This window comes from Platichthys flesus, chromosome 12 (assembly GCF_949316205.1).
Source record: "Platichthys flesus chromosome 12, fPlaFle2.1, whole genome shotgun sequence".
In the NCBI taxonomy this organism is placed as follows: Eukaryota; Metazoa; Chordata; class Actinopteri; order Pleuronectiformes; family Pleuronectidae; genus Platichthys; species Platichthys flesus.
The window spans coordinates 16,218,049-16,243,901 of record NC_084956.1 but is presented as its reverse complement, the minus strand read 5'-3'; the positions used below and the strand labels follow the sequence as shown (position 1 = coordinate 16,243,901).

The 25,853-nt window shown below is 45.8% G+C and overlaps 2 protein-coding genes across 6 annotated transcripts in view; one reads left to right on the top strand and one right to left on the bottom strand.

Annotated features, from left to right (window-relative positions):
* LOC133966390 (uncharacterized) overlaps positions 1 to 16,971 on the top strand; it is a 31,419-nt gene extending 14,448 nt beyond the window's left edge. For 2 of the 4 annotated variants that reach the window (XM_062401303.1, XM_062401302.1), the window contains exons 14-34: positions 626 to 775; positions 1,578 to 1,727; positions 3,118 to 3,374; positions 4,428 to 4,557; positions 5,229 to 5,429; positions 5,873 to 6,025; positions 7,036 to 7,253; positions 7,560 to 7,743; positions 7,835 to 7,990; positions 8,736 to 9,125; positions 9,360 to 9,479; positions 11,057 to 12,982; positions 13,657 to 13,791; positions 13,877 to 13,951; positions 14,084 to 14,170; positions 14,282 to 14,373; positions 14,464 to 14,549; positions 14,639 to 14,696; positions 14,814 to 15,031; positions 15,831 to 15,977; positions 16,084 to 16,971. In XM_062401303.1, coding sequence (XP_062257287.1) covers positions 626 to 775; positions 1,578 to 1,727; positions 3,118 to 3,374; positions 4,428 to 4,557; positions 5,229 to 5,429; positions 5,873 to 6,025; positions 7,036 to 7,253; positions 7,560 to 7,743; positions 7,835 to 7,990; positions 8,736 to 9,125; positions 9,360 to 9,479; positions 11,057 to 12,982; positions 13,657 to 13,791; positions 13,877 to 13,951; positions 14,084 to 14,170; positions 14,282 to 14,373; positions 14,464 to 14,549; positions 14,639 to 14,696; positions 14,814 to 15,031; positions 15,831 to 15,977; positions 16,084 to 16,343 — 5,193 coding nt within the window. In that variant the 3' untranslated portion in view covers positions 16,344 to 16,971. The remainder of the gene's footprint in view (positions 1 to 625; positions 776 to 1,577; positions 1,728 to 3,117; positions 3,375 to 4,427; positions 4,558 to 5,228; positions 5,430 to 5,872; positions 6,026 to 7,035; positions 7,254 to 7,559; positions 7,744 to 7,834; positions 7,991 to 8,735; positions 9,126 to 9,359; positions 9,480 to 11,056; positions 12,983 to 13,656; positions 13,792 to 13,876; positions 13,952 to 14,083; positions 14,171 to 14,281; positions 14,374 to 14,463; positions 14,550 to 14,638; positions 14,697 to 14,813; positions 15,032 to 15,830; positions 15,978 to 16,083) is intronic. The other 2 variants (XM_062401304.1, XM_062401305.1) reach the window with 2 other exon arrangements.
* A 4,070-nt stretch (positions 16,972 to 21,041) lies between these two features.
* ntpcr (nucleoside-triphosphatase, cancer-related) lies at positions 21,042 to 25,838 on the bottom strand. 2 transcript variants are annotated; one of them, XM_062401639.1, is made up of 5 exons: positions 25,730 to 25,838; positions 24,651 to 24,813; positions 24,457 to 24,559; positions 23,687 to 23,896; positions 21,042 to 22,034 (listed from the first exon to the last, which is right to left on the bottom strand). In XM_062401639.1, the coding sequence occupies exons 1-5, from the start codon at positions 25,761 to 25,763 to the stop codon at positions 22,011 to 22,013; spliced, it is 534 nt and encodes a 177-aa protein (XP_062257623.1). In that variant the 5' UTR covers positions 25,764 to 25,838; the 3' UTR covers positions 21,042 to 22,010. The 2 variants fall into 2 exon arrangements, with proteins under 2 accessions (XP_062257623.1, XP_062257622.1); XM_062401638.1 differs by lacking the exon at positions 21,042 to 22,034 and adding an exon at positions 22,421 to 23,167.
* Between the last annotated feature and the right edge of the window lie 15 nt (positions 25,839 to 25,853).

Genomic DNA, 25,853 nt, shown 5'->3' with positions numbered 1-25,853 from the left:
CACTCGCTTTTTAATTCTTACGCCAGAAGTCCCCTTCCCAAACTGCCTGTACTGTCTGGACAGAGCAAGTGCTGACAGGGAAACGGATCATGTTGCGTCAGAAATCATAAGAATTAGTTGACAAGTCAGCGCTGCAGTTTTACTCATCAGTTATTACACCGATTTCTTCTAAAAAGCCACAGGCATTAGGTCACAGTTTAAATTAGACTCATTTTTCGCTTTTTTTCATCATTTCCATTAATTGACTTGTTTTATTTTCTTTTACAAACGCTGAAATGTGCTTAAAGGTCCGAGTGGGCAGCATCATCCATAGCCTGGTCACTGTGGCAGCTAAATAGCACGTTTGTTTTGCTGAATTTAGATGATTAGACGTTTAACTCTTCTTTTTCTAACCATAATGCTTTCCGGCTGTGGCTCAGGCGGGTCATCCAGTAACTAAAAGGTCGGTGGTTTGATCCCCAGATGCTCCGGTCCACATTGTCATTGGCAGGAGATGTTGAACCCCCAAGAGCGCAGCAACTAGAAGCGCTGAATGAGTCTTGTACTGTAACAAACTTTAAGTGGCCCATAAAAGTGCTATATAACTCCGGTCCATTTACCATCTCCCTCTTTGTCTCCCTGTCAGACTCTGTCCTGGCTGAAGGACAACGTGTCCATGGCCACGCAGGTGTGTTCCATAGCAAGCTTCGAGGGCCTGGAGTCAGCCAGGAGGTGTCAGCGCACCCTGGAACAAGACATCCTCACCAACAGAGCCAGGATAGAGGTGGTCAAAAGGGTGAGTAGATGCTGCCCTAAATATCTGTCTGTTGACGACAACAACTCAACAAAATTCTTATGGGCACTTTATATCTCATGTTTGCTCGGATCAGCTGATGAGCTACCTGCAGATTTTTCTCTAACATATTCTCTTCTATGCAATTTTTTAAATGCATCTTGGTCTCAAAGATCCCACTCTGGAGCAGTGGCTGAATGCCGTGACAAATATCATCCCTTTTTTAAGCTTCTTTGAAAGATAAGCCCTTTTTATTCCACCAGATCTGGGACCATTGCTTTTAACACCTAAAGGCCACAAAAGCCCCTTATCCCCTGGTGAATAAACTCCACAAACACCTACTGACATAACATCTGGCTGTTGTTTGGGAATGGATACAATCAAGAGTTTACCCACATTTAAAAAACCTGATTTCTAATATGCAGGAATTTCTATATGTGGATGAGTATGTTCTATGTGGGTATTTTTGCCTATTTGATTCCTTGGTATATGTGATTAAAATTGTGCATTGTGCGTGGTCTGCTTTGTAGAAAATGTCCATAAAAGAAGCGTAACTAGAGGCATTATATTACATTCATTTTCTCATGACCTTGGACGAATGCCTTGAATCAAAATATTCCCCTTATTTCTCAAAAACTGGGCACGTTGACAGGTCTGGTTTGTGTAATAATTACGTAACAAGCTGATATTTCATCCGAGACAGATTCAGTTACCCAAAGTTGAAGATTAGCCCCGTATATTGCAACATAAAATCCCCAGGCCCAAGTCATCACACGCTCTCATCAGTTTAACTCCTCTTCCTCAGGAGGGCCGCGGGCTGGTCCGGGCTCAGCACCCCGGCAGCGCCAGGATCGAGGAGTTCCTCGGCCAGCTGGACGTCCTGTGGGAAGAGCTGCGGAGGAGGCACCAGAGGAACGCCGTGTTTCTGCAGGCCTCAGAGGAGCTGGGTTTTAGGGTAAGCTTCATAAAAAGGTTCACTAGAAGCCATCATCTTTAATCTTACTCAGGCCATTGCTTATACCTTTTTGAAGCTGCAGCGGAACTTTATGATGGATGATTCTGGATCAGCTCTCTCATTGTTAGATGTTTTAATGCTGGACCAGAGCCTGGACTCTGTGCAAACTCTCATGGTTAGAAGCACATTAACTTTCATCTTTTCCACCTTAATTGGCTGCAAAAGCCTTTCAGGTTCACTGGGAGACCGTGAGGTATATTGTATATTCCCAACAATTAATGAGGGCTTTTGCAAGGCAAATAAATTGTGCTTCCATGTAATTAAGAGTGAATTAGGAGATGGAAAGAAGCTGTAAATCCACCCAGATGGACGACTTAGTTGGAAAGTATGAATCTTTTACTACAAAAGATGCAGGTCAGAGTATAATGTCTACTTCCATTAGATATACCTGCCATCATTACCTAACTGAAGTCGTTTTTCATGTTATCGCTACGTTTCAATACAAATATCTGTACTCTATACTTTTCAGAGAAGGCTCTTAACTTTTGTTTTATTGCATTTAAGGGAAATTATGTGTATTTTTTTAATTTTGCATCAACACAGCATAAAAGAACTAAACTGTGCGAACTAAAAGACCAATCAGACAAGAGAGGGAGACTCAAGAGGCACGGAGCATATGTCAGTGACAAGAAGTAACAACATGTAAGAAAGTGAAGAAACAGCCCATGTCACGACGTCAGGCTTTCGATGTAGAAGCATTCCTCATCCTTGGCCTTATTTAAATGGACACTTATCTGATTTCCAACAATTTGTTCCGTTACAATATCTATAGTTTATGAAAATGGGTATGGTTTAAGTTCTCACTGAGTGGCCTGGGCCGAGATATACTCAATATTTTGTTTTCAAAAGATTTTGACTATTGTACCCCTGGCGAAATTTTGCCAGCTCCCTGCTGTGTGCTAGAATTACAACATGCACTTCCACAGTTATTTCCGTAGCCAGTTCAAATAGAAGACAATGATCCGATAGATGTGGAAGAAAACTATATTCAACGTGTATTAAATGAGCCTGAATACACTACGGCGTATGGAGGAGGAAGAGGCCACCACTGCAGAGAGTGAAGCGGCACCAGGCCGGGAGGTCCCATTTCCTCCTGGACAAGTTTTCATTCTCACAGACCCTTTCTTGCATCAAACCCTGCTTTTAGTAAATGTTTTTTATATTTTATTTGAAGTAAGAGTGGTTTAAGTTAGAACTATATTAAGTCTCAGTTTGCTTTAGACAAGTGGGGTCTGTACATTTAGGACCTGTGGTGTTTTACTCTACTCTGGAAACCTCTGAGAGTGCATCAGTTGTACATAACTTTCCTCTTTGCTTCCTCACTGTGCAGGTTGTGAAAGTGCTGCAGGCCCTGGGCAGCCTGGAGGCTTGGCTGGAGTCTGTCGAACTCTCCATGAAGGAATCTGCGCTCGCCGGTGACCCTGAAACGATGAGCGTGGCGGAGAGGGAGAGCTGTCTGCTGGAGAAAGAGGTGGCGGCGCGCAGCCTGGAGCTCGGCGCCCTGAGGCAAGAGGTGGACCGTCTCCACGGCCACAGTCACCCGCTCACACAGCGGCTGCCAGCGCGCATGGACGAGGTGGAAAGAAAGTGAGTTTGAGGGAGGCAGGAAGGTTGGAGTCCTGGTTAGCCCCCCTGAAGTCTCTCCTCATGGAAGGCTCGTGTTGTGGATGAGACTTTGGGGGTTTGCTCGTCACTGTGGTCAGGAAATAAAGTACGAATTCTGTCAGTGTTTCCAAGAGGTCACAGGTTTGGGCTTGGCACGTCTGCGATGCAACGTGGAAGAGTTTATCCATTAAAAACCCTCTGCTTTAATGGAAGACAAACAATTTCACCCCATAAACCTCAGAAAAATATATCCATAGATCTCATGAGCTGCTTTTTCTCTCCAACCTGGCAAACATATTCTCCATGCGCTCATCCGCTGCAGGACCCAAGTTTACTCATCTGTGATTCATGCAGCACTTAGTGAGGTCTACCCCACCGTCCTGACATGCACTTCACCCACAGCTTGTCAGTGTGTGTCAAAGTCACCCGTTCACTGTTTGCAAAAATGACGCCTCTCCGAAGACAAGCTTGTTGCCATGGACTCTCAGTTAAACCGTAGGATGTTGACCTTATTACTGGACGTGGCAAAGTCCATAAACCTGAGTTCAGACTCTGTAAAGATCACCGAGCTGACCAAGGAAAATAAAGAGATGGAAAGGGTTTAGTTTGAGTGTTTCCAGGGCGGAGGTGTTATGAAGGGCAGGGAGGTGCAGTCTGAGGGGCCGTTGGAGCAGGTGGAGGCTCTCGCTGAGCAGCTGTAAGACACTTGGGATGATGTCATTATTTAACGTGAAATACAAGCAACTTATGGCTCATTTATTGTGAGAAAAATACCCTTTCAAATTGCTCCTTTACCATCTCAAGTATAAACTCTGCACGGACAAAGTACCTTCACGCCCCAAAGTGCAGGAGATGTTTATGTGACACATGATATATGATTACATAAAGACCTCTGGCATGGCGAGTTACTGCCTGCGGTCTGTGTAATGTGGTTCTGCTGAAGGATGTGGGGTTGTGTAAGCGGATGTGGATCAGCGTTAAGGTGTAGCTGATCATGAAAACATTCCCGTGGGTCTATGTGTGTGTGTTTTCCAGGTACCATCGTGTCCAGAGCGCCCTGACCCAGCAGAGCTCAGAGCTGCAGGACACAAGGATGCTGACGGAGTTCCTGGAGCGCGTGGAGCTTGAGGAGAGCCAGGACGGTTGCCGGTACAGCCTGGGCCAGGTAGGACACAACTCACAAGAGGTGGCTACCTAGGGTCACCTTTGACAGGTTAAAACAAACAAAATGTTTAATTTAGCACCGTCTCCTCACAACACAAAGGTTGCTGGTTCAAACTCTGTTCAGCCAAGGTCATTGCATGGTGTCCACGTGTCTGTGTGGGTTGCCTTCACTCTCATTGTCCTGAGGTGACCTCAGAAATCTTCAGGACAATTATAAATATAAACTTGAGCCGCACTGAGTAGGTGAATGCTTACCTCAAAATTCCCCTTAAATTCAATCAAGCTGTACCAAATTTGCCACACTCATAGATATCAGTCCCTTAATGTTTCAGATTATTTTCATCAAGATCCATTCAATAATTTTAGGGGAAATTGAAAAACTAAATATATCTTGAAAAATCTTTCAATAGAAAGAGAATTTCTAGATCCATCACCTCATCCATATCTGCACCAAAATGTATTGGGTTCTGTCCTGACTGATTCCTTCCACCCAGTTTCATATAAATCCGTGGAGTTGTTCTTGTGTAATCTTGCTTACAATTAAACATACAACCCAACCAATGGGTAAATTACCTTGACAAGAAAACACAAAGGATATTTGTTATTATTAAGATTAACAGTCGGTCAACTCGACCAATCAATAACAGCTCTCTCCCTCTCTCTGCCAACCAGCCTCTCCACGGTGAGATTTCCACCGCTCCTTCATTGCTGGGACTCCAGAGCAGTGGCGGTGGTGGTGGGGAGCCCCTGCTAGAAACCATGGGGGACCCTGTGGAGGAACTGCGTGAGGCCGTAGAGATGCTGAACGACACTGTGAGGGAAAGAGGGCGATCGCAGAGCCATGACCAAGCCATCCAGGACCTGCTGAGCAAGGTGAGGAGACAAGAACCACTTGAGACAACATGCGCTCATGGCAGCTCTAGTTCTGTATTACCCATGTTTTCCTGTAGTGTTTGTTAAGGTATAAAGATCTTAGATGATGCTGAATTCTCTTAAGTCCCTCCAGCTGCACAAACCAGTTGGGCCGCATCTGGTTTCCTTTTTTCTGTGGCCATGTGTTTTAATCGGCCCCAAACGAGCCACCACTCCCCTCCACATGAGCATTTTTATGTTAATTTGATTTATTAAAAAAAATAACATAAAGCAGCACACGTGTCCAAACAGAACTTACCCACAAGCCCAGAGGCGGCTTCATGACACAGCTCTAAACACTCATTAGCAATGTGGCTTTCATCGGAAAGCAAATAACACGCAGCGAAGTGTAATGACTTAACGGCGTCCCGTGAGCGCTCATGATGACTCTGTGTCTCGCCCAGCACGCCGGCCTCGCTGTGCGCGTGGAGGAGTGCTTGTGCTGCGGCAAGGAGCTCGGCCTGGACGTCCTGGAGAGGGAGACGGACTTGGCCATCCAGTGCGAGCCAGAGCGCTGCGGCCTGGAGGCTCTGCAGGAGAGGCAGGACCACCTGGAGGTGAGTGGGAGATGCTGGCACATCGTCGTAATTATGGCGTAAACATTGAAAATGATTCACTGGTGCTGATAGGATCCAATATTCCATTCAACTGACTCTGGATAATGAAAGAGGGGGGAAGCTCCCCCCTTCTCTTTCTCGCACTCGCTCCCCGACACATTGTTCCACAGTCTGTTTCCTGTTGTGCCAGATTTTCTCACATCACAAAAAAAAAAAAAGGGCCAGCCCACCCCGCTTTGTGCTGGGTTTAATTTGTTATATAAACTGCACCATGCAATCACACACACACAAACACACATCGAGCGTGCAAAGGTTTATTATTCACACAGGATATTTATTTATGCTTGTGTGAGTCACTACTCAACAAAAGTGTGTGTGTGTGTGTGTGTGTGTGTGTTTGTCAGTAAATGTGGTAGGGGGGTGTGTGTGTCCAGGGGTCTGAAGGTTGGGGATGGTAAAGTTGTGTGTGAGTCATTTTTTGGGCAGTGTTATGTTTAACACACACACACAAACACACACACACGCACACGCACACGCACACACACACACACGCACACACACACACACACACACACACACACACACACACACACACACACACACACACACACACACACACACACACACACACATGCAGCTGTCTGGACTTGATACTATTGAAGAGCAGAAATGACCTAATCTCCCTCCACTGAAATAACTGTGCCGTCAGCAGACAGGCATTCACAGCTCAGGGTTCTGGAGACTTACTGTATCTGAGAAATGTTATGAAGTATAACTCCCAGAGAACCCTCTGTGCTATTAATTACTGACTCGTCAAAAACAAAAAAAAAGTGGAAAAAGATTGCAAGCTTGCAACAGCGTGGCAGCCCACATGTACACCATATGCTGAAAAATATGCATCAGGCTATGGGGATGAGGTCATAGCCATGCAGAGATACAATTGGTACAGGCTGTCTGAGCGATACCAGGTTTGATGGGAGATGATAGATCTTCACTTTGATTTTCCACAGATTGACTATGAAGTCATGAGGGAGGAGGTGAAGGAGATGGAGAACCTGGCCTCGCGGTTGGAGGAGCTGTGTCCAGAGAGAGTGCACGTACTCAGGGCCAAGATCCAGGCCACGCTGCAGGCCTGGGCCGAGCTGGGAAGGAGCGTCGCGGAGAACAAATCCCGGCTGCAGGAGTTCGTGCAGCTCCAGGACTTCTTCAGGAGCTACCTCGCCATGATGTAAGCGGGGCGTGGGGATCCTGTGACCCCCCCTCTCCGGGGCCAGAATGTATTTCGTAATCCATTACAATATCCTTTAAAGGGAAGAACAGGATGTTCTCCTTGTCAAGCGCATGGTCCCCTGGCGAAAAGTATAATTTAAGATGTGCTGAGGAGGTCAGTGCTATTTTCCCGGGCTGAGTGTGACAAGGCGATGAATGTCTGTCCTGTTGGGGAGTCTGGTCATTCTCATGTTTGGTGAATGTGTGGCTTTTCTCACAGCCCTGTTCCTCGTCTCCTGCCCCCACCCCCGCTCCTCTTTGATAGCTCATGGACAGAAGACACCAGGTCGTGCATTTTCTCAGACACCGCCTTGCATCCTGGGAAGGACGGGCAGAGGCCCCTGGCTGCAGAGCTGGACATGCAGATTGAGCTGAAGTTTGAGGAGTTTGATGAGCTGGCGGCCGCAGGGAAGAACCTTTTAGACAGAGAACACCACCTCACACAGATGGTGAGAAGGGCTGCTCACTAACAATCTCATCCTTATATATGTTGTTGGATTCATTTAGCTGCTGTTACAAACACTGGGTTCTGTCTTGCAGGTGAGGGAGCGGTTGGAGGAACTGAGGAGTATGCTCGGGTGGATCCTGGTGCACTGGAGGGCTCAGAAGCAGCAGTGGCTTCACAAGAAGAGCAGACAGGAGCTTTCACAAGACAACATTTATTCTGAGGCAACAATGTGCTCCACATTATCAGAGGTAAATGAGCAGGAGGCTTTAATAAAGTAGGTGGAGGGGGTATAGCAAATCATCCAATAACCAGAAAGTTGTGGGTTCGATCCCCAGCTCTTCCAGCCTGCTTGTTGAAGTGATGTGTTATAGACAAAGTTTAGCAAATTGTAGCACTGAACACATGTGTATAAATGGCTTTGAGTTGTTAATAAGAATATAAAAGCTCTATATAAATAGTCTGTTAAAAACGATAAAATGTATCCTTTGTTTACAGTTTTATATTTCACAGAGAAAGGTGATTGTACCATCTCAGCTAATATATGGAGGCTTCTTTAAGTTGTTTTATGTTTCTTTTATTTCAATATATATAACTTACATATAATTTACAGAATAAAAGTGGTGCTGATGGTTTGGGTTCCGTGCAGCCCGTATTAAATCCTCACAGATCAGGACATTCACAAAAAATCTATAACTAATAAACCACGAAATCAAAATCATCAACATAATCATTGTAACAAATCACAAAACCTCAAGAAGAACTGACAGATGGATTGCCTCAGTGGCAGATCTAGGACATTCAGGTTTCAGCTGGGGCCAATGCCCCCCTGGCCTCACCCCTGGATCTGCCACTGGATGGACTGTGGCTAAAAGGAGTGGTGAAAACAATGCCAGTGCCAAAACATATGTTTGCTGCTACAGGATAGAACATTTTGGTAGATCTTTTTTTAATGATTTACCAACATGAATATTTGTTTACTCGTTATCTCCATAGCTTCCTAAACCGATTTCTGCTCCTGAGCTCCACGCCTACGAGTCCCATCAGCCCTCGCTCGTTACCTCCGAAGACGATAGGTCAAACGTGTCAGGAGACAGCCGACCCTCATCCCTCCTACCCAGACAAACTGAGCAACAGAAAGAGGAGCAGTTAGAGGATGGGTATGAGGTCATGAACAGTATTGGACCACGGGGAGGTGAGGCCTCCCTCTCAGAGTCTCCCAAACCCTCTATCTTGGTCCTCAAAGAGCCCAGCAGCCCCGCTCTCGGGGGCACGGTCAACCTCATCCTCAGCTTTGGTAACAAAGGGGACAGCCATGTTCAGGTGCTGGAGCCACCTGCTGGGTCGGAGGAGGGGGAGGGGGACACGTCTGAGCCTGTGCACAGGGTGAGAAACACTTAACCTTCACACTAAACATTATTATAGAATATCAGTATTACTGTCTACACACATTTCCTCTCATAAAATCACTGGAACAAATGATATATGTTGCTGCTCCCGAAGAACCGTGCAGCAACAGTCACTGTCTGTAATGACATGCATGGGATTTCCCTCTGCCACTCAATCCCCTCTCTCCTCTTTGGCCTTCACATCTTCCTTTTTCCCCATTTTCTCCCTCAGCCCACTCTGCCTCACTCCTCTTCCTGTAAAAACTTTTGGAGGCGCTGCCAGGGGCTTTTGGAAAATACTTTGGGTAGCTTAAAGCGAAAGAGAAAGATTTATCGGCAGAGTGCAAACGAGGTAAATCGCGCGGTGTGAACTGGAGTTGCATGCTGCGTCTCGAAGTGTGCCCGGGGATGCATGCTGTGCTGTGTGTAGGTGTTTTCCTGGAGGGTAGCATGCTCTTACTAACCCGTGTTACGGGGTACAGCTGCTCTTAATACAGCAGCCCCCCCCCATGAGAGTAAAAGGAAACGGGTCACGCTCGAGTGGTATCACATCTGGGGCTGGAATATATACAGTGAGAAAAAACAACAAACCATTTTACTGTCAAAACTCACAATTTGCCATCAACTGCAGGACATTTCAAAAACCTAGAAAAGTCATTTTTTTATGAAGCATGTTATGATGTGATATTTTATGGGATTGTTAAGGTCAAATGCTACTTGTACAAATATGCTACTTGTACAAATATAAACATGATAATTAGATGGCACAGACAGACAGACAGACAGACAGACAGACAAGACCGACAGCCTCAGGCAAAGAAAATCATCCACAGTTGCTACCCTAAAAAATAAATGAATATATTATAAATATTCTTAGCAGTATTGGAGTATTTGAATCATAAGGAAGTATTCAGAAGTATATTTTTTAGACTCATTAAACTGTGTATATTTTGGATTTCCTGGCCTGAATGTGTCAGTCGTCATTTTGCTGTTTCAGTTCGTCTTGTGTAAACTCAGATGAACGCCTGAAATCCCAACAGAAAATCAGACAGTGAATCAGTGTGTTTACAGTCCAACTTTCCTCTACCGTTAAAACTTTTCTTTGGACGTCACTTTGTTAAATGAGGCAGGATTTAAAGCTGGAAAGCAGCGATGACAGAGACAGAATGAGGGTGAAGAGTAAGACAGTGCACACACACACACACACACACACACACAGTTGTCTCCCTGCTGCTAGCGTTGACAGAAGCTCTCTCATCTCCTTGAGTCATTTCACCACAAGTCTGATGTAAACCTGGACTTGTTGGGCTCCCTTTGGCTGTGCCACCATTGTGTTTAATAGGTGACCTCACCCTCGCATCCTGGGAAACGTGTGGTCCAAAATGGCTCCCAGTAGGAGTGCGCCAAACACAGGCGGGGTCGTTATACAGAGAACTGGTGCTGAACTTTCAAGAAAGGCCCCCAGACTGCACACAGTGATTTATGGGCTGGGGCTTCCACAGAAACAAGAGATTAGTCACAGAGTTGAAAGGTCAGGCCATTACATCTGGCTATGACGGCATGTGTAGCCACATGTGATTTTGTTTAAGTGCTGCAAGTTTGCGATGCAATCATGCCCGTGTTGTTTTTGTGTTTTTATTGTCTTTCCTGTTTTTGTTAGACATATAAATTGATGTATGAAGGTTGTTCATTCCTGAATCTATTGTTTTCTTGGATGTGTGAAGTGTAGAGAAACAGATTCTGATGTTTGTTTCTGATAAAGAGCTGTTTGCCTTCGTCCGTTTTTCTCTAATGTCTTAATTTGTCTGTAACCCATTAAAAACCTCCTGTCCTCAAGGCTCACTGGGGTCATACATTGACTATAATGAAATTACAGGAGGAAACGAGAGCTTGTGCACATGCCTAATATATTTTCCTTTCTTTTTATAGGTAAGTACCTACTTGCATGTCAAGGATAACAACTTGGCTGCGGCCCCTGTGTATGAGAGTATCACCTTGCCCCGCCAAAAGAGCCGCTCCGAAGCCTCAGCCTCCCCAGCTTTCCTGCCATCCTCATCCTCCTCGCTGCCTTCCTCGGCGTCCACTCCACAGACGACCAACGTGACCTTCCGCCGCTCGACGGGGAGCGGCAGCAGCTTCCTGTTCAGCAGCCTCAAGAGAATGGGCAAGAAGAGAAAGAGGAAGAGAGACGCTCGCAGACACACCATCCAGAAAATCATGGGAGTGGAGGCGCAAGCGGACGAGGCGGCTCAATACGGGTGCGATGCCATGACGTACGACACACACACGTGGCCGCTGAAGGAAAACAGGAGGAAGAGGAGTTCCCCAAAGTACCCAGCCGGTGGGAATGGAGTAGAAGCTATAGACTATATGAAGAATCCTCTGTTGAAGGACATTGATACAGAGTGTTCAGGAGAATACAGCACCATTCCATATGTCGTATCAGAAGGGCCAAACCCGCTATCCTCCACAAGTCAGGTGAGGAGCCACTGCAGATTCCTCTCCTTGGGCTCTGTGCTGAGCTTTGACCTGCCCAAGGACATGACTCTCATTCCCAGCATCCAGGACATCATTACAATCGCACCCCCTGAGTCCAAAAAAGGACCAGGGACTGATCCGGACCCCCACTCTCAGAGACACTCAGCCCTGAGCTCCTTCAAACAGACTCGTCCCACTGCTGCCATCACACACGGCTCCTCAGAGGTCAGCTTTCCTGAAACACAGACTCCGACCCCTGTAGTGAAGGCTCCGTCTGATGCGGACAGGAGTTCCCAACCCCCACCTCCTCTTTCCCTGCGAGACGATGAGGTTCAAGACAAACCATGCAAAATCCAGTGCTGTCTGCGCAAGGCTGCAGAGCAGGATGGGGACATGGATGGGACCAGTCAGCCCTCCGATCTCCCTATTTATGTGAATCAAACCAAAAGTACAGCTGCACACAAACATGAGTGCCTCAGTGTCCACACCCTCATTAGAGACCTGAATGGACACAAGTATCACAAATGTGCAAGACCCAATAGTGTGCGTGAAGTGAGCCCAGGGCTCCAGTGCCTGAGCCAAGCTTCTCACATGGTGGTGAATCTAAAGTCAACAGTGAGCGTGAGCGTTCATCAGGACTCGGTAGACTCTGGGATCTCCACGCCCCCCAGCAGCATCAAGGTTTGCGCTGATGCACCACGTCCAGATGTCCCACAGCCTAAGGTAGTGGTGGGGAGGCTTGTGTCCCTGCAGATGGGAGGAATAGACTGTTCTAAAACAAGACAGAACAACACAACACCCTTAGGTCCATCTGCAGAGCAGCGAACAGAGCCTGTCCACCTGGACCACCAACAGTTTGAGGAGGAGGAAGAGGAGCTGGAGGACATCTGGAATCAGACGACTAACTACAGACAGAGCATCTGCTCAGATATCATGTACCAGCCCAGCCAGGACGAGTCTGTACCCTCAGACCAACCCAACGTTCCTCATTCTCGCGTGCCTTCACCCAAGACCCCGGATGTCCTCTACAGGAACCTGGTCACCGCCTCTGCGCCCAACCTCCTTGTGGCCGAGTTCAGGCTGCCGTCCAACATTCAGAGCCTGCTGGGCTACGACAAGGAGCACAGGGGCAAAGTTCGCCTCCCTCCACTGGCCTCAGGAGACAGGAGGTCCTGGGCGGCGTTTCCGAACAGGGAACCAGCCGGCAAGAACATGTCAGTGACAGTGAACGAGACGGCGTCCGATCCCGTGAAGCTGCCAGACGTGGGCGACAATCAGAGATACATTTATCATTACAGAGAGGATGAGGAGGAGAAAGAGGAGGTGGAGGGGGCAAAGGTGAGGAAGGAGGCAGATGAGCACACAGGTGGTTCGAAGGTGAGGTCAGAGTCAGCAATACATAGAGGGTAGCGTAGAGTTGAGTTTGTGACAACAACACATGCAGTGGAGGCAGTTGACCTCTTAAGAAAGCATAATTGAGCCTTTACCTGTACGTAGCCCTGCAGATGAATTTAGTTTTATTTGCACAGGTTTTGAGAAAAGCGTCTTTTAGATTTCTGCTTCACCTGGTAGTGCTTAAAGCCTTCTTTTTTTTAAACAGTAACAAAAACTATTATCACAACTTTCTTGAAGCAATGCCCTGGTCAATTTATTGTTCTCAGAGGTGGGAAAATGTCTTTGGCCTGTGTGGCAGTGTGTCAATGACAACTGCAGATTTCTGATGGCATAGACAGATACTGCAAAGCCATGATAAATAAACCCCAAAATATCTCCACATGTAGAAACCACTCCTTGTTAGTAAAACTTTAATGTATTTTATGCAAATTGGGTGGAATGAACCTTTCAAAATACACACTCCTCTCATGAACCGCAAGTTAAGTCATATTATATGAAGTATTAATAAGAATACCAATATTTATTTGTGCAATAAATTAGCTGTAAACATGTAGTTGGGGTCTGCGGCCGTTGTCATGTTACTATGCTGATATCAGCTTTTCTAAATTACACTTTCATCATGAGTCATGACTGTAGAATCGTCTCTTTCTGAACAGGACCAGTCAATGAGTCTGCTGTCGGTTCATATGGATTTAGACTCGGCCTGTCAGCACAGAAAATCCTCTCAAAGCCTCGACGACATGGAGAAGCAGGACCAACTGATGGCCACGGGAGGGCGCTGTTTCACGCTGGTGAGACTTTGATGCAACGTGGGGGGTGCTCTTTGTGTCAAAATATTTTTGCCTGAGTGATTAACCACATTGTTTACCCAAATAGAGCGGGAAGCCGGACCTGCAGTCGATGGAGGGAACGCTGGAGAGGAAGCACAAGCTGCAGCTGGGAGGAAAGAAAGTAAGAAAGGCTCCTGTTAGTGTCCAAACCAGCAGCATGGTCAGCAAATGTTAAAGCCCACAGTCAGCAACACACAAACACTCGCACACGCACACACTCACACTCACACACGCTCTTATCTTATTTTCACAGGCAGCCTCCAGAGGTTGGAGCTCCTACCACGCCGTCTTACATCGGCACACCTTGTGTTTCTACCAGGATAGAAAGGATACACTGAGGGTAAGCAGAAAAAAATATCAGCAGAGAGAGAGAGAGAGAGAGATCCCGGGAGAAGTGATGAATAATTGAAGTGGATGGTATGAAGTCAGTGATGATCAGTCTGTGTTGCAGAGTTCTGCATGTGGCCTCCCGCTGAACCTCCTGGGCGCCGAGTGTTCACCTGCGCCCGAGTACACCAAGAAACCCAACTGCTTCAGACTACAGTACGACTGTGACACCCACTATAAATGACTGTGTTGATATTTCACATGAGACAAACTTCCTGTTTGACCGTTCGGCTCTCTGACTTCCAGGCCTCGCGACGGGTCTGAATATCTGCTCAATGCCCCCTCACGCTTCATGATGAAGAAGTGGATGATGAAAATACAGGCAAACACTGGTAATCATCAATATTTCAAAGCTTATTCATGTCAATACTAAGTTTATATTACACTGGTGTGATTCATATGTATGTTTTTGTTTTAAAAGGTCAGAGCCAGTCTGAAATGACCAGTGTCCCTGTCGATCAAGGCCGTCCTGTTTCCTTGTAAGATACAGTGGTTTGATTACTTCTCTTCAAATATTGATTTCCACATTCAATCATCTTTTACAATAACGGTTTATAAGTATCAATTACAAAATGATCAAATCTCTCTCCGCTCAGAAATCCCTCGCTCTGCTCCGGCTGTCACGGCCTGGCCAAGTGCCACTGCTCCTCCCGCCATGATGTCACCTCCACGTTCCCCAGGCGCAAGCCACCGGGCGCCGCCCAAACCAAAGAGATCGTTGTCCTCACCAGAGAGTTCAGTCAAATGCCACCGAGTCCTTTAAGGAGCCTGGACGAGCACCCGACTTTCTCATCGTCACACGGAAGCTGCTGTGGTGAGTCAGGAGGCGTCTGTGTGCAACAATAGCTGCAGTGTATTACATCTTCTCCACATTTAATGGAAGGATTTCAAGCAGCAACCCCCATCGCTGGCTACTCAACAGCCCCACTGGACCACTCATGTTCGAGGATGCACTCCTCTATGCTAATTATTGATTTGTATTCACAGGATATGTGTAATGGTTTTATAAGCCAAGCGTCTTTGTCTTTGAGGCTACTGTTGAGGTGAAACAGGAAATCATGATTTCATTTTACACTGTAGTCTTTTAGGGCGGAACAGTGATGTTAGCACTGACGCCTCACAGCAAGAAGGTTCCAGGCTCGAATCCCGGTTTGGCGGGGGGGTCTCTCTGTGTGGAGTTTGCCAGGGGGGGGGTTTCTTCAGGTACTCTTGCGACCTCGCAGTCTGAAGACATGCAGATCGGGGTTAGGTTAAATGTGAATGGTTGTTTGTTTCTATTTGTTGACCCTCAGATACCCTGGTGACCTCTCGCCAGCTGGGATTTTGCTTCGGCTCCCCCCCACAACCCTGAAGTGATAAGCAGTATAGATAATGGATGGATTGATGTTGTGCATTGGGATAATATATGTTGAGATTTGGTGCTATACAAATGAAACTGAATTGAATTGCTCCAGCTATCAGAGAAAGTAGTGAATGGCAGTTGCAGGTGCCGTGTGTACCACTAGGGGGAGCTAGGACATTGTCTATCTGACACAAAGGGGACACAGAGACATGGCTGTCACTACAGTAACTGTCTGTCATTGTGTACTTTTAATATTTGTGTCGCTCTCCAGATGATGATGAAGGCAGAGCGAAGCAGACGGTGACTCACAGACTGTCTGCAGCCTCCAGCGGTCTCACCTCCTCCTCCCCTCACTCCCCCGTGTTCAGCGGCCAGGACTGGCTCAGCAACAAGCGCCGCTCCCACTCCTTCACATCAGGTTTCCACTTATTAACCTAAATGGTCTTCAATATGCCTGTGAATCCTAAACACCTGGTTTTGTTTTGGTCTTCTAATGCTCTGTTTGTCATGCTTTTCCATCTCAGCCACCTACCAGAGGATCAGGCCCCTGCTGCACCCAGCCGGAGGCCTGGAGAGAGGCTCCAACTACTGTGTGACCCTGGTGGTTGGAGACAAGTCGTCAGACGGCACGTCCATCTGCAGGAGCTCTGAGTCCTCGGTGCTGGCCGCGGCTGAGTGGCAGCCGGACGCTGGTCAGGACTCTGCTCTGACGAGCTACGCCAGCCTGCCGCGACCACGCAATAAGTCCGTCTTCAAGAAGTTCTTTGGGAAAAGGGACCTCTGAGTTTTTCTTTTAAATGATGATTTTACTAATAGAAATACTTTCTAATGTGCAGTGCACATACTGAATTATGCAAAGAAGACGCTACTACTGACTGTATTTAAGATTGGAGGAGCTATACCGTGGTTTTATTATTGATGTGTTTTATATAGATCACTAACGGAAGGACACGTCCTTTTTAAAGGTTCCTTTTTTATTTATATGTCTCTTTTCTAATTTTCTTCTGCAGTTGAAAGTGACAGTATTGTGTGATTGTGACATTCATAGATATAGATTAGTTAACAGAAAAATACATTTTCCACCAGTCTTAATATTTGGATTTTTTATGGATTGTGGTGTTTATTGTTAAACCTCCTTACTCAGCAGATAATACGTTAAGAAAGCAGGGATATCATAATGACTAAGTTATGGCTGAGTATTAACAATATATTTACATTAACAAAAAAATAAAATATATATATATATATACCAGATCATGACAGACCCCACCCCCTCACGTGTACATGTGTGTTTCACTGAAAAATGTTCCTCCTAGTATACAAATAGCAGTTTGATACTGCATGAGCTTCTTTGACATTATCACCTTTTAAATACTCATTGTAGCAAAGACTATTCATAATAAAACGTTAAAACCGATGATTTGATGAGCATATTCATTTTTCTTTACACTTTGTGTTATTCATGGTTTTGTTGTCATGGCCGCAGGCTTTGAAGAGAAAAGGGGATTAGATGAATAAAGAGATTAAAGGACAGGCCGGGCCAAGAACATCTTCACATCATTAGCTTTATTTTTGCATGTTAAAAACCTGTCACTATTCAAAGACATAATATGCATAAAGAGTTTGGAAGATGCTACTGTTTAGCATTACAAACATGTTCAGCCATTCCCTACAGGATGTCTCAGAGACAGATAACGAGACAGAGGGAGGTTGCAAAGAAAGGGACCTTTGTGCAAATTTGAATTATTGCAAGATTTGGTCCACAAACAATTTGGAAGGAAAATGTATTTTCTCTGGATATTGTAGCTGCAAACACAGCAGAAAGTTCCAAATATGAATTGCTTTCATGTGCAAAGGTGCGTTGGAGGTGCAGCTGAGGTTGTGGCACTTGGAGCGGCAGAAATACGAGCAATGACAGATTTGGAAATGTCTCTCAAAGAGTAAGATCCATAAGCGGTGAACGGCTACCATCGGTTTGTATGCAAGTCCTGAAAGTATTCCAACAGTCCAGTCGCAGTGAAAGATAAACACGCTTTAAATCACCACACCTCGTTAGCTCTTCTTCCATCATGAAACGCCACACACACACACACACACACACACACACACACACACACACACACACACACACACACACACACACACACACACACACACACACACACACACACACACACACACACACACACACACACACACACACACACACACACACACAAGCATTTGGTTTTGGCACAGCCATGACACCACCTTTCCACTCACGCGGCGCTGCCAAAAGTCACAGTGTGGTCTTGGCGTGTATGTATGCATACGCACATGCACCGAGCAGCTACAGTAGTGTATGGGATGGAAACAGTTTGAGGAGTTGTGTGTTGATGGTGCAAATTCGTCAGAGGCATCCAGCGCAGGCATTAATCATGGCAACTCAGCAATCTGTGAATCATTATCAGGATTCTATAGAGCTGCAATCTGTGTGACTCAGCCTCTCACTGCTCTGTGAACAGCCTTCATTTATTCACTTTATATATAAATTTCTATGTGTCATGTTTATATGCTTGCTGTCCTCCATGCAGGACAACTTAATGATCCACACTGACATACAGTATAAGACCAAGTCTCATAGTTGCTAGGGTTAGGGTTAGGCGGGCACATGTGGCATCTATTTTGTTGACATGCATGGACTGCAAACATTCGGGTTTTCGTCTCCACAGTAAAGACATTTCTCGCGTGTTTTTCGCCTCTGTGAAGTTTGGACGGACAGCCACATCCTTTGCGGCCCAGAGGCACGCAGCGCTGGTCAATCGATTGATCACATTGCCCCCTTCAATCTGTGTGTCCCCTCCGTGACCTTTGACCTCCATATCATCATCCACTGACAGCTCCCACTGCTTCCTCCAAAGCTCTGGGGGCTTTCCAGAGACAATCTTACACTCATTCTAACTCTGTGTGTGTGTGTGTGTGTGTGTCACCGCACTCGAGAGGCTTTTGTCACTAAAGTGCGGGTGAGGCAATGGATTCCTGCACCACAAAAACACAACTCCCACACACATGTCCACACCTCGGTTGTTGCATTTCCACTCTCCAACCGCTAATGACACACATATCCTCCCATAGGTGAGGCAAAGTCCAGGCTTTGGCCCGTGGCCGACTAAACGGTGACTCACAGCGGTTACCGCAGTCATTCAATGAGATCCGGAGATCACAAGTTACCATCAAGGTGGTGTAAGAGGAGACGGATGTCCTCAGGGCTCAACCCCTCCCCTGCTGCTGATGGAAAATGGTGGATGCATCTTTACACATCACAGTTTTCTGTAGGGAATAAGCCATTGGCTTCTTTCTAAGCCGTCAGATCAAACCAAGTGAGACACATGTCAGTAGTTTTGGAAAATAACAAACTCTGCTCATCTTATAAACAAAGGAAGACGTTTGTTGGGATCAGGCAAAATCTTTCCCTTTAATTTTCTTTCACTTGCATCTCACAGCTTTGATCCCGAGCTCTAGAGGTAGGCCTGCCGTGCGGTGTGCTAGTGGCCCGGACGCAGGCTTTGAAACCAAACACTGACGGCCTCCTGTGGCCCCGGGGAGCCCATGAAAGTGATGTAATGGGAAGACTCATCGGTGGTGGGCAGCGGGGCTGAACACTGGTTAGGAGCCCAGATCAAATGGCCTTAATTTCCGAAAGCTTCGTGTCCCGTTTAACATTAACAGCCCACCTGTCGAGACCAGCCTACATTAGTTATGCTCATGAGCACAATCAGCTCATGTAAAGCTCCGTTTCTGGGAATGTATGTGAGATCATAACGCCTGGCTCCCTGTCATACTGGAAATCCTTGTGGCAGAAACTGTTAGAAGCCACATACCCAGTACATGCTGAGAAATGCCTTACAATGTGCATGCTGTGGTACTGAGAAATCTGCCATTGCAGATGCTAAGAAGCCTTAACGCCACATATTACAATAAATCATACAGACGTCTTGGGAAATAAACAGTGAATTTGAAGTCAGGCTCTGATAGAGGCTGGATCAGGCTTATGTGCATCTCCCACATGGTTCGTAAACAATAACAGATTTTCATCAGACGTGTTTGGCCTTTTTGGCCCACGGCTTCTCGGACAAATATAACATAATGTGTCCCCCTTCTCTACAGCTGTCACTGGGCCTACTGGGCTGCCACCACAAAATGTAATAACTGGAGAGATGTTTCCTCATCTAAACACCAGCCCACCCTGACCCCAACCCCAACCCCCACTCTCCTCCCTCCCTCCCAACCAGCCAGCTCCCTTTTGTCCTGGATCGTTGGTAAGCTCCTTGCATTTCTCTGTCCTCCCCGTGCAGAGGGATAAAGGGTGCAGGGTGCCGCACAGACATCTGTCCCGCAGATATGGTGCGAATGCGTCTCGGTGATATGGATATTAATGCACTCTGTGGATTCATTCAGGCTGTTCTATATGGTCTTTAATGCGACACTCCTCCGGCTGAGGACACATCAATGCATTCAGGTCCCCTGACAGTGCAGCTTATTGTTACAGTTACACGACTGTTATATGTGGACAAAGCCATGTTGTTTACAGTATAGAATATGGTTTAAAAAAAGGCCAGATGTTACCATAAAATGTTATTATGATCATCCTGTAAATCCCCAACACCCGCTCCCCACACACACAAACACACAGCCCTGCAAAATGAACTTAGATTTGCTGCATTACTTTAAGAAAAAGTATATTCGAAACCCTTATTATTTGATATGAAGCCATTTAACCATTATGTTTTATCTATCCGTCATTGGCTATCCTGGACCTTTAGCTATTTCCACAGTATATCCATTCCGTTTGGCAAATAGTTCAACCATTTCTCCATAATTATAATTGTATGAAAACGTTCGTTGACGTCGTGTATCTTGTTTTCTTAAGTGAAACCACTGCAGCAAAAATAAATAAAATTTAGCATTTCTTCAAATGTTAACGGACTGTAATTTTTGTTTCATGAATTATCCAAATAAAAGTGACTCAAAGTAATTGTGGCCCGTGCAAAAGCTTGGATCAACACCCAGCTGAGTCAGGCAGACATCACAGCTTATTTGTAGGAGTCAGAGCTCAACTATTCTTGGATCTGATTTCACCCACTCCTCTAGTTCTCATCGATCAAGTCCAAGGACTGTGAGGTCCTTTCGAGAGCTCCAGCTTGTGCTTCATGAAGTCATTCAAGTTGGATTTTGAGGTTTTCTCTGTTCATGTGTTCATGTCAGTTTTCTGAGTGACTGCAGGACATACTTGGCTGATGTTTAGCTGAACCCATTAGTCTCTGTGTCACTGACCTTGAGCCATTTCACTATGTCGCCTATTTAACCAGCTCTCGGTTTTGACCCCTGAAGCCATCAGTTTATGCTAATAGCCCAACTTCTCAGCTTCCTTGCAATTGCGTTGATCTGCTGTCAACACAGCTGACTCAATAAGGGGATACTTGTTCAAAGAAAACAAACCAAATGTTTGTCTTTTCTATTTATTCCAAATTAGATGCGTTTCTCCACAATCTTCACTCGTACACTTAGGTACTGCTGGGTGTGATTCACTGCTATAAGTCACCAATAATAATAACTATTATTCATCTAATTATCATTATTATTTCAGAATGCTTTTTTCATTGCAACTTTCTAGACAACCAAGGATACCCTAAACATTGGAATAACTAAAGTAAAACCAAGAGTTACATTCCAAATTAGGCAACACAAACACATGAAAAGTTAAAAAGTTCAACCAAGATATATTGTCCCAATATTGATAAACATTACTAATTACATCATAACCCATCAGATGCATCCACATGCACACCATATAGTCATAAAACAGGCAGGGACTCTGTCACTGTTACATAACCCATCGGCTGCCCTGCTGCAGGAAGCTGAGGATCACCTTCAGGAGGGCCAGCCACCTCAGCACTACTGCTTGACGTGCCAACCATGAACCCACCAGCTCTAATCACCTGTTAGGCCTGTCCCAAGAATAATGATGCAGCATCATTTTCCACTTTGGTTCAAAGTTACGACCGGTGTTGACTTTGAGGCCAGTGCAGCGCCTGTCGGTGCCAGCTGATCCAGAGGCACGTCGGCAGTGGCCACAGAGCAGATGCTGGCGCAGCAGCACGTCTGACGCAGATCACAGCTGGCAGCTCTGTCTGCAGCCGGCCTGACAGGTTACATCAGTTACACGCGCGGTTATGCTCGAAAAACCGAGCCAGAGCAGCCTTCCGAGTGTTTTCTCTTTCAAATGACCTAAAGATTCTTTGAAGCCGAGAAAAATCTCTCTCCTCCAGAGGCTCTCGATTAAAAACCTCCGCACCACTGCCAGACGCTGGAGCTCACGCCGAGTCGGTGGAATTCCATGTCTACGGAGCGGGTGTGTGATCAATAAACTCCTGAGCCACGAATCTTCTTGAGCTACCTCCAGCTACGTCCCCTATATTATGAGAAGACACCGTGTCTGAAACAAAAAACAGAGCGTGGCTTTAATTTCACAGCTGTTTGTTGACAGTCACAGAGTTTGACAACACGTCTCGCCGTATCACTGTGAAGCCCCTTCAGAGAGCTCTTTTGTGTTGTACCGTCAGTGTAAACCCTTCACAGAGGCTCCCTGACAGCTCTAAAACCCTGTATTCTGTTCTACTCTTTATCCTTTACTGTAAGCTGCCCGCGCCTGGATAGAGATTCCATTATCTCCCGAGACGAAGCCGAAAATCCTCGAGACAAAAGACAAAACATATTTATTTCTGCAGCAAATTAAAACCGTGAAGATTATCAACAGAATGAAAACATTTACATCCGCTCGACGAATGACAGCGATATTTGACTATAAGAAATGAAACCACGTCCTTGTTAGAAGACAGTAACTGTTTATTTATCAATTTCCTTGTCCATGCTGGTGGATGAATAAACCATGAAAAGGTACGGGACACAGTGGTACCATTAAATACTGATCGACTTTCAAAGAGCGCATCCTCAGGTTGACCAGACACACGAGGGAGGCTCGCAAGAAGAAATAATGAATGAACCGCGGCGCTGCTTTGTTTGCTCAGAGAGAAAACTAGCACCGCTCGTCCCACTGACCAAATTAATATCACACACTCCAAACGAGAAGTGCCTGCAGTAATCGCCATAAATTAGAAATAAAAATTAAATAAAACCCAGTTGTTTCGAGGACTAAACCATCTTGGACTCTGCTCGTGGTTTACACTCTTATACACAGAACAATTGCCCCACACTGTGCTCCAGATCACAATCAATTATTCAGCATGCAATCCATTTTGAGGCGGTATGAGGATGGAGGGAAAAAATGAATTGTGTACATAAATGCATGCATGTGACACTCTATCTCTTTTAGCAGCTCTTCGGGTTAGGTCACAACCCTGTTCTGAGGTGCGTGTAGTGGAGCCGCTGAACTGTCTGGCTGCGTGTGCTGTATACGCACTGACACAAATAAAAACTTGTTGTCAGCACAAAATAAAGCACACGCAAAGTGCAGGGTCGGGATTCTTCACATTAGGCTGCATGTTTTAAACATTCTTGCAGTGCTGCTAAAATGTCGGGCAGGCTAGTGTTCCTGTTCTCCTTGGACACCTGAGTGGGGAGAGGACCGAGAGGAGCAGAAGTCATGACACATGTATGTAGTCTGCAGAGCATGTAAAATCACATTTTGTACTGTGGGATCAAAGCCTAATAGAATACAATGTCCTCCTTAAGATTATCCAACCAGATGAAATAACTGACCACGTTGACTGACATAAAACTGGATTTACACTGTCTGGTTATCTTGTATAATATGATAACTGCCCCCGCATAGTGAGGCTTTTTGCATGACAATATCCATAACTGAGTCTTCCGTGATTAATCATTTTGACATCTGAGACCACCCTTTGTTGTTGAATCAGTCACGCATGATTTAGAGTTAATCCTGCTATCGGAGAGAGGGATAATGCGGGGCATGCCCCTTCTGTGTTGGTGAGCAGCCTGACTGCCCTCCTAAGACCAAGTGGGTGCAGTGTGAACAGTGTGAAATAGCTAGTGTGGGACTTATAATCTCCTAAACTGACCTAAATATATTTTCTTTACAGTGAGGGAGCTTTTATTTGTACTCACAGCAAAGACCTTGACATCTCCCCGGCTCCGCACCTCTTCCACGAGACCCAGCGGTTTACCCTTGGGGATGGGGATGGTGCCCAGGATGGTGCAGGACGAGCTTTCTAAAGTCTGTCTCACTGCTCTGATGAACGACTGGCTGAAAAGCTCCATTTTGCCAATTTCGTCAATGATGAACACCTTCCTAGTGCCCTCATCTGCCGCCCCGACCTGCACACGAGAGATGTTAATGTTAGCATTCTGCAAGGAGCGCTGAGATTTATGCTTGGTGTTAATCACATTCTGGAAATAAAAGGAAGGTCAGTTTGGACATCTTTTAATAAAAAAGATAAGATGTGTTCCCCTCGGTGGCCGTGTGTCTAAACTAATGTCATCATATGTAAGTGAATCTCACTGACTGACGGGATGGCTCTTACAGTTGTTTCATTTTACATGTAATGATTGAGCAGTGCTTTAAGTGAGATGAAAGTGGAACACGTGCCGCCACGACACAGACACCTTCCTTTACATTGAATATGTAGGCACCACTCGAGGCTCATTTACATGTCAGATTAATCACGGCCAGTGACAGCCAGACGGCACCGCTAACACTAAAAGTGTCACTCTGGAATTCATGTGTTTGCGAGCTTCCAATTATTCCATCAATTCTGAGAAAACCAAAGGTCTGATGATTCTTTAAGTGGGGGGGACGGGGAAGTGTTTAGCTCACTGTGATCTATTGATGAGGGTGAGTAAAAAAAGAAAGGAAAAAGCACATATGGCCATCTTACATTTCGGAAGAGGGGGAGAGCCAGATTCTCAAATGAAGGCAAGTCGACCACATACTGCCCCACTGTGTACTCCCTTCTTCCAGGAGACGCAGCAGCCCCGTGTCTGTAAGTCGAGATGAAGAGAAGTATAGTCAAAACAAAGTGATGAAGGGGAGCAGATAGTGAGCTTCAGACAGGATGACAACCCCGGCTACCTGATTCTGGACAGGTGGCCCCTCTCTCCTGTCACGGTGACGACATCAAAGCCGACTCGGCGGCCTCCCTCCCTGACCTCCTCTGTGTAAAACCCCTCAACTCCCACGCCTGATGACACCAGAGCTTCACAGGCTTTCTGGACCAGAGTGGTTTTCCCCACACCTTCAATCAAGAACAAAGAGATGCGGGAAAACAAGTGTGAAATCACCATTTGAAACTGGCATACACTTCGTGCTAAACTGTGGGAGCTGTTTAAATTATGCACTAGTAATGTTTACGCTTTCTTACGCCTTAATCAATTCTCTCAGTCAGCTACATACATAAATCTATGTATTGATTACCACATGGGTGTTCCAAGCACAGGCACATGGGTCAGAGAGGCTTGTGAGCACCAAGTTATAAAGCTACTGTTGATATTTCTTCTTTAAAATCCAGACACAAAAACACAAAGGTGCATGAAATGATCACAAATATACACAAAGGAATCACAAATAAAACAATCACAAGTTACCAAAAAGACACTGAAAGACCACGGTGAGACATAAAGGGCCAGAGATAGTTCTAGGTATAACCACAAAAGGATGCAAACCAGAGACACGAGATCCTGTGTAGGCAGAGTGTGGCGCCTTCCACCTCCCTGTGCCCAGGGGCCCATTTTCTCATAATCGCTCTATGAACAGTTTATTAGGTTCAAAAGCCGGCTGCTGCAGTGTACTGTAACAGCCGTGCAGTAAAAGAGATGTTACCATCATGACGATTTATAATGTTCAGTCTGTCTGTTATATCAGTGAAGGCAGAGAGAATAACTGAGACACCTCTGAAACACATAATAATAATAAAGAAATAAATAGAGTTCATAAGCAACACAACCTACAGTTAGATAAACACCTGCACATTATAACATCCGTGTTGTTCAAAGATGAATGTATCTATGTGAGTATGATTGATTGAAAAGCTGTGAAAATGCTGTTTAAATGGAACAACCCATGTGAATAACTCTACTGTACATTTCGACAGCATCAGTACGAAAATAGCTCGAACTTGATCCTCGGTGAACACATTGGATGTGGTGAGTTACCTGGCGGTCCTGTCAAGAACACGTGTCTGATCATTTCTGTTTACACCGTCAACACGTTGCTGCTGCTGCTGCTGCACAACTTCCGTATACATGGATGTCTGACGCATGCGCAGTTCAAACCAGA